The sequence below is a fragment of the Amyelois transitella genome, chromosome 16 (assembly GCF_032362555.1).
Source record: "Amyelois transitella isolate CPQ chromosome 16, ilAmyTran1.1, whole genome shotgun sequence".
Taxonomy (NCBI): Eukaryota; Metazoa; Arthropoda; class Insecta; order Lepidoptera; family Pyralidae; genus Amyelois; species Amyelois transitella.
Window position 1 is genome coordinate 3,069,599 of NC_083519.1, and position 13,747 is coordinate 3,083,345.

General features: G+C 33.5%; 2 protein-coding genes across 3 annotated transcripts in view; one reads left to right on the plus strand and one right to left on the minus strand.

The window, feature by feature from the left end:
• Window positions 1-4,865, minus strand: part of LOC106143309 (furin-like protease 2) — a 242,167-nt gene extending 237,302 nt beyond the window's left edge. For both annotated transcript variants that reach the window (XM_060948387.1, XM_060948389.1), the window contains exon 1: window positions 4,618-4,865. The gene's annotated coding sequence lies outside the window, so the exon portion shown is untranslated. The remainder of the gene's footprint in view (window positions 1-4,617) is intronic.
• A 744-nt stretch (window positions 4,866-5,609) lies between these two features.
• LOC106143312 (secretory carrier-associated membrane protein 1) lies at window positions 5,610-13,736 on the plus strand. Its single transcript, XM_013345363.2, has 8 exons — window positions 5,610-5,823; window positions 5,897-5,998; window positions 6,347-6,478; window positions 8,212-8,416; window positions 8,880-9,138; window positions 9,737-9,854; window positions 10,457-10,616; window positions 11,436-13,736. The coding sequence occupies exons 1-7, from the start codon at window positions 5,767-5,769 to the stop codon at window positions 10,610-10,612; spliced, it is 1,029 nt and encodes a 342-aa protein (XP_013200817.1). The 5' UTR covers window positions 5,610-5,766; the 3' UTR covers window positions 10,613-10,616; window positions 11,436-13,736.
• The last annotated feature ends 11 nt before the right edge of the window (window positions 13,737-13,747 follow it).

Sequence of the window (13,747 nt, forward strand, 5' to 3'; positions counted from 1 at the left end):
CGTTTGGTACACAAAACAATCAAATCCCAATCTTCTAATTAAAAAAAATATGCTTAAAATCGGAAAGTACTAAGTACTGGCAGATAAATTTACGTCCTTTTATATAGCAAGACAGCAATAAGTTTGATTTTATCTAGCCAAAAAGCCTGATCTAATATGGCGTCACATCGACGCCTATAGACGTTCATCGGCCGAAATCATCGACAAAGTTGAGCTATACGAGTGCAGTGGCCCGTAAAGATGGTTCCTTGCGTAATCCGCTCTACATAGCAAACGCATTTTCACGCACATTCATTACGCCCCGGATAAACGTAAAATTGACCTTTACGCCTGTTCTATCTTAGAACTCATTTAGAGCAAAACATTGAAAGTACAGACGTACAGCCATATTGAAAATATCCTGAGACGTTCTGAAATATGCTGGTTCTCCAATGACTTTATTCGTTGGTATTCTCTATATACGAAAGTTAAATTAAAATTATTAAATTGATGGTAAGCTATCATGGTCTTACGATAAGGGAAACATCAAGAGAAAACCTGCACATACATTCAGGCGAACCATGGTCCAAGCTTGGTTAGATTCCTCTGCAAGAATACACATATTGACATCTACATAACAAAAGTCTAATCATATCTAATACCGCTTCCAAAGCGCAAGTGTAGAAGTAGCTAGCAAGTTTTACGAGGTAAGAGGTCAGAGTCGGATCACTCCCGTGTAAAAACCAAGCCAATCGGCTTGTCCACTTCAGAATAGTGCTCACAGGCGGAATCTGGGCTCCTCTTGAGGAACGTAAAGATGCAACCGTGACAAACACCAGGAGGATGGTGATACGAATATTCAGAAATGTAATTTGCGAGATAAAGCTTATCACATAATATTGATCGGAGAGAGTAAGTAGTACTGCATTCGTGCCTACATGTTTACTATATTTGTTACATGTTTACAGTTCGATTGAATAGCTGTTGTCAATTCAATGAGATCATTTTAATAACACAATGATAAACGAAACCGGTTAATGAACAAATTCATTAACAAAATTAATTATTTGATGAGTTATTACGATTTCTGCTTCATGTGTAAAACTGCACGTTTGAACCAATTCGTAACACCGATATAATATTGCAACTTATATTGTGATACGTATGTTTTACGAAACTATGTAGGTATCTAGTGGCTATATGGTTTGAATGATAAAGTTTCAGACTAGTGCCACAAAAATAAGAAAAAGATAAATTTAAAAAAAAATGTGGGATTGGTGAAAGTAAAACAGTGCGGAATTATATCGTAAGTCTTTTTATTTTATTAGACTTCTTCAAAACACATCTTTTAACGTCTTACATCGTACCACAGACTCCCACAGACAGAAGAGACATTCTATCTTTTAATGTTGCCAGTATAAAAATAAGTAAGAGGTCGGCTAACAAAAAGGATATAAACAAAAGCAAAAAACAACAAAAAGTCATTTTATACTAAAAATTTTTTTATCGTTAGCGTCGAATTAAGTTCGAAACTACTACGTACTAAAGGGATAGGCTTACAAAATTGGGATTTTTTTTTAGGCGATGAGTTAGCAACCTGTCACTATTTGAATCTCAATTCTATCATTAAGCCAAATAACCGAACGTGGCCATTCAGTCTTTTCAAGACTGTTGGCTTTGTCTACCCCGCAAGGGATATAGACGTGACCATATGTATGTATGTATAATAAACACTTATATATAGATAAAAACATCCAAAACCCAGGCCAATAAGAGAAAGTTCGCTTCTTATCACGCCCTGGCTGCTATTCGAACCCGGGACCCCCGGCGTGACAGACAAGCGCTCTACCGCTGCGCCACAGAGGTCGCCAATTTTACATCGATAATAAAATAATCCAAGACCATGCATGCGGACAACCGCTTAACACTTCAAAGTAAAGATTTTCAAAACAAATTACCACATTGACTTTTATTGGTGACATACAAATGAAAATGGGATATAGTCATAATTATCACTACATAGTATAAAGCTAAGTCGCTTCCCGCGTCTGTCTCTCTGTTTGTAGGTATGTATGCTTAGATCTTTAAAACTTCGAAGTGCGAAACCGGGGCGGGTCGCTAGTAAAATACATAAATAAAATTTACACTAAAAGTTTATTCATTATACGTTACCCGCCGGCTACTATATTTCGAAAAAGAAAGCGATAAATATTCATATTGTTGGCCTATTATTTTCAAGTTTCGTCCCATCGACCAATTAGCTAGCTACAACTTTAAGATATTAATTATATATATGTAATTTTTTATAATTATTCATAAATGAGCTTTACCTCTGTATTACCTTTGCTTTGTTTTCATAGTTTGTTTTTGTAGAATCTATGTTTTGATTGTCTTGTGAACATTCAATAGTGGGTGTGTACTAGCATCTCACATTGTCTCAATGGGAAGTTCCCATTCCCATATAATTCTATTGCTGACACATCCATTCTGTTATAGCTATAACAGCAAAATACAGAACATTTACAGTGGGGCCATATATAAAAGTACCTATACCACTTTCATATGAAAGTCATATTGTAGGTGGTATACTTTTCTCTGTAGCCCACTGTAAATAGAACAAGCCTTGGTGCAGCCTTAATCCCCTAATAATAAGTGATAAGATGTTTGAAACTGAGTCAAACTTCATTAGCATAATGAAGATATGTGGATCAGACAAAAATTGTTTCCCTTCCACAATTCTGTCTTCATTCATCTACATACATCTTGATATTTTGTTTACATCATCAGTTTAGAGCACTCCTGACTTGACCTAACCTTTCACTAGAATGTCACAATTTCATCAAGGTATATTTGTATCTGCAAAAGGGTTTTTTTCTTGATGATTCCACCGGGTTGCACTGACCATGGTCACTGTTTTAATATCATGCAACGGAAAAGTTTAAAAGTATTAAAGGTGTGTTTATTTTAGCCTCTAAAAGACATAAATAATAACAATTAACTAGAATTCAGGTTGCAATACGAGAATGGAGTTAATAGGTTATTAAAACTAGGTGCCTCATTAGAACTTGTATACATCACAGAATATTAAATGGAAAGATTTCAAATTGTTATAAAATCCAATATATTAACTGAAACACAGTTCAATACAAGATGGTATTTATCTAGTGTAGCTTTTACAATCATTCAATTAGGATATTTCTGCAAATGTTTCAAAGGTCAGATGGGAGTCGCATTGTGGTACCCAATACAAGATCATGGTCAAGGCACGCACTGGGCTCCTTTTCAGTAAGGTGACAATGTAACCATGATAAACGCCAGGAGGAAGAAAGATTATAAAAAAATCTTTAATCTCAGTGTTAACACTGATGTGAATTGTCATTTTTAATAGAGTAGGCAGATTCTTGAGTATGAAAACCTTGACTGTCAGTAAAATGAAAAAATCTTACTTAACTATGTAAATTTATAGAGATTTATGTCAGTTGGATCTTGGACCTATTAAACTAACTACCTATTAAAATTATTTCATCAATACTCAAGTATAAAAATAAATTTATTTAAACTGTTATCAATGAAATGAAGGTCACTGACTTGCTAGAAGCGATGCCCTTTAACACTCGGATTTGATATGACTTTTGTGTGTTGTTTTATTTCATACTTACATACACTCATATACAACATGATAATGCTATTGTAATGCAATTTACCTTAAAAAATACAAAGCAATTTCTACATTTTTTGTTTTTTTTTCTGTTTTATACACAATCTTAACATTTTTGTACCTCCGAAAATAAATAAACTTGTAAGCAGCAGAGAAAGTAAAAATGCTCAATGTTTTAAGATAGGATATGCAAATTTGATACTTCTGGTTTTGATAGTGAAAGCATTTTTTTTTTTTTTTTTTTTTTTATTTTATTAAAGAAACCAACAGCGTATACATTAAATATTAATACAGTATTAAACTTATGCTATTATAAGGCCAATGACAGGTTTCTCTTACTATTACTGTAATAAAGTCAATAGTTACTGATGAACTGATGACTATACTGATGATTATAACTTAACAACAGGTTGTAACTAATGGTTTTGTTAGTTTTTCTTTTAAAATCTTCTTTCATGCAAGTACTAATTACAATCAGATAATAATCTAAGAACCTACAAGGCATGATAGTTTTAGGATAAAAAGTATTGAAACCTATGGAAAGAGAACTATTGATATAGTAGGTAACTATTAAGGCCAAGAAATATTTTTAGGTCTTTCACCAGTCCTTGAGAACAAATCCACGATGTTGGCAAACTCAACATAACAAGAGACCGATAAATTATCTCAACATGCGCAATAACTTCCTGGATATCAAGTTAAAACAACTTTCGCTTCGTCTGTGGCTGCGCACGCGTCTATGACAACGGCCAGACACTACCAGTTGCGCATGCGGCGCACCTCCAAGGAATACCAACCAGGACATATCATGAATTACATCGTACACGTACTTAAACCACTTCTACATTACGCAAGTCTCGAGGCATGCTCCAAATGCAGTTAACAAGTGGCCACTATTTTACCCCTTTTAAACTGCATACGTAACCGAAAAATCTCAGTGCGCTTGACCATGATATGTGAAATAAAAAGGCAGTACTCACCGAAATGTTTATCGTTCCAAATCCCAAACAATATAAAAACTCACTCACACAGTTAGTCCACAATACACAGATTATTCACCTCTTGACATCTGACATCGTTCAATTAATTAATTGTTGCACGGTTATTTTTCACCCGATGTTAAAATGAGTAAAAGCGTGAGCAATAAAAACAATACTGTATAACAAAAGTTGAGAAAACGATCGCAAAATAACGCCAGAAAACGTAAACAGCTGGCGACTTTGACAGAATTCTCACACAAACTGACACTTGTAAATTGCCAACTTCAAAATTCACTTTCGCCTTCCCACAGTTAGCCAACGTTTCAAAATAAAAGGACAGGCGATCACAATCATTCAGAAAAATATGTTAGTTGTAAGGTTATGTACCTTAAGATATAAATTATAAAATAATTCAGATAAATATCATATATTATGTATGATAAAATCCTAGATAAAACTAATTGTTGTTCAACGTCATATCGTGTAGATATGAAATCCACAAGCATTTATAATTTTGTTATGATATGTAGTGAACAAGTAGCTTCCAATAAAAATAATATAATGAATAAAATGAACATCTAAATCTAGAAAACGTAAAACGGCCCGTAGCCAAATTTTATAGTATTTCGATATACATGCACATTTGTTAAAGAATCTCCAACTCTCACACGTAAGAATTGTATTTTTAAAGACATAGTATTTATATTTTATATTATGAAGAAAGTAATTTTTATTCTTCTATTCTAATGAGGAATAAATCTTGCTTTTATTTATATTTCATAAACCTACTTACTGCAATGATTATCTAGCAGATATTTTGTTTTTTAAATAAAATACGTAAAAAGAAGCAAGTACAACGGGAAGAAGATAATATATACACTAGGAAAAACAACTTCATTTATGTACTTTGATTAAATTGGAATTTTATAGACTATTTCTGCGATTTTAACAATGTCAACAAAATATTATTTTATTGGTAGCAACATCTTCATTAACTGTCAATAATCGTCACATCAGCAGATCTGTCATTTCGGTCGATTGTTATCTCTATTTTATGCTAAAATTATTTATTCATTTGTGAGGTGGCTTTTTCCTTTGTTTTTGATACTTAATTAGGAGTAAGAAAGTGGCTTAATTAACTTTGTACCAATGCCTACGTTCGAGGATAATCCGTTTAGTGATCCAACCATAGACAATCCATTTTCTGTGAGTAAGCCTGTGCTGCGAAATAAATATTATTTTGTCGTTCTGTTGATATATTTTCGAAGTTGTGTTTCAGGATCCAGCGGTTCAGCAAGTTGCAAGAAGTACAACTAATGCCACACGAGGTCTCGACGACTACAATCCATTCGACGGTCAACAAAATGCAAATCAGCCTACGGTAATTTTTTCTTATTGGTATTAAGTGGGAGGTATGCACACAGATTTCGGCGATACATTTACGAAGACCAGTCAAAATGCACTATTATGAGTCATATTTATATCGAAGTTTTATACTTACCCAATTGTTGTTGCTTAATAATTTCTTACATGTGATTTGTGTTAATGGCTCAATATTATGATGAAGTGAAAAATTATTAGTACTGTAGTGTTAAAGCTTACTAAGTAAATTAAATTGGGAACATTGAATCTGTTCTAAAAGGACCCTTTTGTGAATTCTTAAGAATTGTCATGGTTGTAATAAAAAAAAATTATATAAGATTCTATTAAGAATTTTTTCATTTTTTAGGCACCGCAACAACCCACACAGCCTGCCATCATGCAGGCTGTGTCTCCCCCAAGTGGTAACTACCAGAGACCACAGCAGCCGTCACAGCAGGCACAGGGAGCTCCACCAAACTTCACCACTGCAGACTTTCAGGTAACATGTTTAAAATAAAATTTTAATAATATAACGAAAAGCGAATGTATTCCCCAAAATGTTCTTGAAAGGTTCCAACTCAAAATGCCTAGTACTATAATAGTCATACATTGGTGACACAGTCATTGTATTAACTTAGCACATATATGTATAGAACTTTGTCATTGAAAGTATTGAATAATAAATAAAAGTCTTACAAATAGAATAAATTTCTAAGACATTCCTGCAAGGTAAGAAAAAAAAGTTATTTATTTATAACCACCTTCAAAATAATACAAGATGAACCTTTGCCAGACTCTAAATTATATATATGTGAAATTTCAAGAAGATTGAACCAATCTTAGATAATACATGAAGAGATAACAAACAAACTTTCACATTTTTTATATTACTTGAAATAGGAATAAATAGTTATATAGTTTTTAAATATTGATAGGATGTTTTCTTAGTGTGAAAATCAGAAATGTATCTTATTCAAAATTGAAAATATAGATGTTCATTATTTTGTAAATAGAACAATTAGTGTTTAGCTAACGCATGAAATTAACACGTTTTTTGCTTTTTCACAATGCACAAAGGAGCTAAAGGTAAATAATCACTTATGACTCATTCATTTTTTATTGTATATCTTCTATTGCCTTGGACTATCATTTCATTGATATGACATCACATATGTTTTTTACTTAGTCATTAAAAAAACCCTTATCAAAGTTTATATTTATTTATTTTTTGTATATGTTTATGTGAAATTTCATTCATATGAGTTTTCTTTATTTGTATCTTGGAGTATTATAGACTTAATTATGATTTAATAAATAAAAGTATTTAGCCAATGACAGATTGAGCAAAAAGGTGGTATAATCTAAGGCTTCACTAACATAGAGATTTTATATATCTTAAACAACAGCTTGATTTTGTCTTTCAAAATAACACAGATTAATTGATAACAAATTAATTTATTTGATAAGTAGATTGCAAGATGTAGTGCTTGTTTACTTATACATATTTTGGTAAGATACTAACTGAATAAGATAAGAGACTTAACTTGAACCATTTCGTGGTCCTTGTGGCATCTTTAGTGATAATGCTTCAGAGCTTGTGGTCTTTCTGAGGTGGATTCGATAAAAGTAAAAAAGTAACTTATCCATTCCACCTATTTTCACACATTGCAATTACTGTCTTCTTATCTTTAAAGAAGTCCAGAGAGAAAATAATCTACATATATGAATGTTAAAAAAAGAATATATAAGTATTAAAATGCTTGACATAATAACGCCCTGGATAAATTGGCATAAATTAAACGCCTACTCCCGTCAAATACCGCAATGTTAGTTCCATTTTGCACTTGCTATCATCTCCTAGTCAATTCACAGTTTGAGTGTCTTATTTTGTTTTTTGGTTCCATTTAATTTTTAATGATTAATTATAATCCAATTAGATCATATAATGGTTTCGCTGTTTTCATTCGTAATACGATAAGGAGGGACTTCACTTATTCACCAAGCATTAAGATTAAAAAATGTTCTATAATTTGCATCACATTTTTTCCAACTAATAATTGTATTAAGTTCGGCCAGTAAAAGTTTTAGATCTAATTTATAACCAGCCGAGCCAACTGTGAGCACGTTCTTTATTCATAACTGGCTGGTTAACAATAATTACCTTCATAATTTTCACCTCTCTGTCCTTACCTTAAATTGTGACAAAAAATGATGACTGAAATCGATCTCCAGCGGAGACAAGAGGAATTAGAACGCAAGGCTGAGGAACTCGCGCGGCGGGAGGCGGAACTAAGAGCGGGCTCCGCCGGCAGACGCAACAACTGGCCGCCGCTGCCCACCTTCTGCCCCGTGCAGCCCTGCTTCTACCAGGACATCAATGTGGATATCCCGTTGGAGTTCCAGAGGGTCGTGAGGCACTTGTACCATTTGTGGATGTGTGAGTATCTGCTCTTTTATTTGTTAAAATTATATAAATTTAACTTCTCTGGCGTAGGAGTTTCGGGATGAAAAGAACTTATTATGTTATTCCAGGGTAAACATATACCAAATTTGATCAAAATCCGCCAAATCTATGATTTTGTGTCAAAAAGGTTCTAATACACATCCTTACAAACTTTGACATTTATTTAAGTAGGACGGTAGGAAGAATGTTCTGTTTTTTGATGAATTTTCAAACTTCAAAGAAATTGATAAACATTTTTTGCATACAAATTGAGTGTGGTGCTGTTTATAAACAAGGTCTGAATTTTAAGTTGTTGTTTTAAGTTATCCAGCCAGAAAACATTGTTATCACCATCTTCGAAGGCTTAATAATATTTCATAAAATAATTTTTCAAACTTTCAAAGCCACAAAATTCATGTAATGGGCCAATTTTTTAATTACAAAATATTGTCCACAGTCCACGCCCTGGTCTTAGCTCTGAATATCATCGGGGCCATGTCCCTCATGTTCGTGGATCAAGGGTTCACGATCTTCGGCCTGTCCATACTCTACTTCGTGCTGTTAACACCATTCAGTTTCATCTGTTGGTACCGTCCCATCTACAAGGCGTTCCGAAGCGACTCCTCCTTCAACTTCATGGTGTTTTTCTTCATATTCCTGTTCCAAATCATCATCACTCTCGTCCAATCCATCGGATTCAGCGATGGAGGGTCTTGGTAAGTCACCTATGTTATTTGAATCTTCAGTGTTTTGACTCTAATTTCATTTTTCTTCATCTAGTTGACTGATGCTGTATGATCACTTTATATGTTGGAATTATGATTTTATATCCATTTAGTTTCATCTGCTAGTAAGTTTAATATTTATTTGTGCAAACAAGTGTTTTTTAAAGATGGTTAAAAGGTGTTTAGAGATATCAGTGTAATTAAAGCGCAATTAAATGGGGTCATTAACTTAATATAACGTATCAATACCCATTTGTAATGATTGTTTTTAATTTTATAATAAGTTTTGCTTTAGTACCTCTTTTATTTAAGTGTAATTAATTACTGTATTAGTAGCTTATAGTATAATGTCACTAGTGTTGATTTAATTCATCTGAATATTTATTCTATTTGTATTACTTACCTAATTAATTTTATATAAGTGATAGCAATATCTAGGTTCGAAAACAGTATAGAATATACATATATTCCTTATTTGTAATGACTCAGTTCATATCAATATAAAAAATAAATATTTTTGTTTTTTTCTTAACGAATTAACTAAATAACTTCTGGATCGAATTCGATTATTCTAATTAATTGTTCACAGCGGATTAATAACGAGCATCAACGCGTTCAAAGTGAACGTCGCTGTGGGGATCATCACTATGCTGGTGACTATCGGCTTCATCACGTGCGTGGTGGCTGACGTCATGCTTCTCACTAAGGTATTAAAATTCTAGTAAAACAGAAAAATAAACGTGCTAAGTGCGATTCGTACTCGCGCAAGAAGGCGAGGTTCCATGCCATTCATATTATCTATGAGAGAAAAAAAAATATTACATTCATACATATGGTCACGTCTATATCCCTTGCGGGGTAGACAGAGCCAACAGGCTTGAAAAGGCTGAAAGCCACGTTCAGCTATTTGGCTTAATGATGGAATTGAAATTCAAATAGTGACAGGTTGCTAGCCCATCGCCTAACTAAGAATCCCAAGTTTGTAAGCCTATCCCTTAGTCGTCTTTTACGACATCCATGAGAAAGAGATGGAGTGGTCCTATTCTTTTTGTATTGGTGCCGGTAACCACACGGCAAAAAAAAATATTATTATTTTTTTGTTGAATAGCGGCAACAGAAACACCGTCGATTAGTTACCATCTTTTAGTAAGTGTTTGTCTGTAACACAGTTATGTATTTCTGTCTAAGAGAGGATATCCCGAAATTTCCGTGGGAGCAGAAAATTACCGTGCTTTTTCGTACCGCGGCCGAACGCTAGTTACCTACTTAAAAGTATAGCAATGTCCACACATTTTTTTTTCTCTTCCAGGTGCACAGAATCTACAGGTCAACGGGCGCTTCTCTAGCCAAAGCTCAAGCGGAGTTCACAACGGAAATACTCCGCAACCAACACGTTCAGACCGCCGCCTCTAACGCGGCCGCAGCCGCTGTCAACGCGCAGATAGCAAACGCCAACAGATACTAGACGGGTGTGTGTTGCGGAGACTTATACATACATTCATACATATAATCACGTCTATATCCCTTGCGGGGAAGACAGAGCCAACAGTCTTGTATAGACTGATAGGCCACGTTAAGCTGTTTGGCTTAAAGATAGAATTGAGATTCAAATAGTGACAGGTTGCTATCATCGCCTAATAGAAGAATCTCAAGTTTGTAAGCTTACCCCTTAGTCGCCTTTTACGAAATCCATGGGAAAGACTTTTATCGCACCAAAGCCCGTGGCGCTACCAACCTTCCGGTTATAAGAGCCGAATCATGGGAGGAGTGCACTGCTAGAGCGTTAGCTCTTTAATAGCGCACCCTTTCTTGACCCCCTACAGAATAGAATAGATACATAAATCACGCCTCTTTCAAGGTGGGTTAGACAGAGACCACATCTTAGAATAGAATAGAATAAATTTATTTTCAAAATTGGATACAAGTTATCACTTATTGACGTCACATCACTTAATATCTGCTATTGTTTTAGTAGACCAGCTGTCAAGCATTTTTTTTTAAACGTCTTCTAAAAATAAGGAGGTTCTCGGTTGGACCTCTATGTATGTTTGTCTGCGATTATTATCTCGCGCTTTGCCGAACTGATATAGATGTTGTTATTGGGAAAGTTTATTACAATTAGGAGAAGGTTTTCAAATAAAAAATTAAATATTGAACCGCCTTTAAAAATTAGTATATTGATTGGAGCCGGTTCTCTTATTATAAAAGTCATGATAGTTTACAAGCCTTTTTGCCTTTTTTTGTGCGTGTCCCCGGTTGCACCCTTAACATTTGTATTTTTGTTACAGTTATAAACGATATGACAGGGCAGCGAACGCCGCCCGACCGGGAAGTACAATCTATCAAGATAACGCTTTCTGATATAAAAAAGTATTTATTATATTCGCCTTGACACTGTAAATTGTAAGGGTTTGACTAAAGAAATCACTATTTTCACTTCGCATATTCCTATGAACAATATCCTTTTTAAGATAATAGCAGTTACTTTCTCACTGGGTAATTATGTGGAGTGGCTATAGCCAAAGGAACTGACTTTGCTGGAAAATGGTTCAGAACAATTACTTATGGAATATTCAGAAATTACCAACCAAATGACAACCAAGCGGTCATATGCTATCGCGAGACTATTATTTTCAATTATTCTGAAGAGTCATATAGAAATTGATGTTATCGTGTCTCTCTCTCTCACTCTAAAAAGTAGATAAAGATGGCACGAGAGTTGACAACGTCATGCTTGGCACGTAAGTTGATTGTTCTACTTATTCTATTGATCTATACGCAATACAGTGATGTATGAAGCGTTAACGTCTGTTGGCCAAAGTATCTGCACGTACCGCCGCCATTTTGGTTCAACTTATATTCTGAGTGTCTGCCTATACGTTTGATTATTCAGTTATTTAGAAATTAATTTTCACGATCACGTATTTAAAAAGAGATTGGCAAAGTTTTATTATTTATATATAATTTTTTTATATTTTTTTAGTATGATATTTGATGAACTTATATTGAGTCCTTTAACTGAATTATATTATAATCGCTTCTATCGTTAGAAAACAATAAACTATTATGATCAAAATTGTATTAAATATCATACTAAAACATAGGAAGTAGCAGTTATTTATAAACTGATTAGTTATACGGCCAAAATGTGATATGGCTGTGTATTTATAATTCTTGGGATCAATTCATACTAACGCAAAGTCGAAGAATATATTTTTTTAATAAGTTGGCATACGAAATACAAGTCTTATCTTTACTATGATTGTTATAAAGAAGCCTGTGTTTTGAAAAAAATACTTAAATTTGACAAAAAGGTCAAATAATCCGAACAATAGCTGAAGAAATATTCAGAAAATTTCAAAACTAAAGCGTCTTTCAAAATTATTATTTGTTGATTTTTTATGCTAACTATAATAGTTTGAGACACTTTAACTCTGCGCCAGTATGTATTGAACTTTAATGTTATTGTATCGATCTTAAAATGTTTTCGCATTTCATTAATTACCTATATTAAATGTTTGTAATAAATATTTCGATGCTAGCTATGCAATGATTTAGTTTTATTAATTGAGCTTATTGACGCTATAACTATAAAATAAAATCGTTAATTGTTAAAAATTCAATCGTGACACATCTGGATTATAATTTAATCGAGAGGTTTTTCAATAATTTTCATTAATAATACGTACATTTTCATTGGTATTAGAAATTTTATATCGTGTGAACATTCCATATAAAGAATGTGTTAATGAATGTGTTTAACTTTGGAAATTGGTGTTACGGATTTTCAGTATCGTGATTCATATTGAATTTTCTTAAAGTAGATGTGTTCGATTTTCTACTTCATAGTTGTATTGGACCATTTACTTAACCTTTCCCAAATTTCCGAAGCTCTTGCCTAGTGTGCAGTCTATCTTTAGCACAACACTAGTATTTATATCATTGTATAAAAAAATTAGCGTAAGATAAGCATAACTAGTCAATTGACTATATTGCATTGAAATCCCCATGGGAATTGGAATAAGACAATGGAAATGTCATGTTGTATTACATACTATAGTAATGTGTCGTCGTCTTGCAACACAATTTACTGCGCAGTGGTAAAGCTGAAAATATAAAACTGGGTTTTTAAGTTATGGTCTCTGATAGTGGTGATTAAATAAAGTCAACAGTACATCAACCTACCCAAATTCACTGCAAATTAGCCTCTATTATCACAGCATAGAGTTCCTGTGCAGGGTAACTTGATATGCGATTGACTGTACCACAAAGTTTGCACCATAGTTTATCAGTGGTAGGTACCATCAGTTGCGATGACACATTTGTCACTTTTTAGTCTCATTCCGACTTCTATGGAAGAAACCGCTTAATTCATCCAATTGATTGTATCATGACTGTTACTTGTTAGGACACAATAAGTAGGTAATATATATCTGGGCCTAGACTAATGTAAATTATTTATAATACCGTCCTTACCCAGATAAATGGTAAGAGAAGGCACTTAGTAGATATATCTAAATGTTTACTGTTTTATAACGATTAAGTCATGTTATAAACTTATGATTAATAATAAATATAGTTTCAGATTATTTGTTTTTAT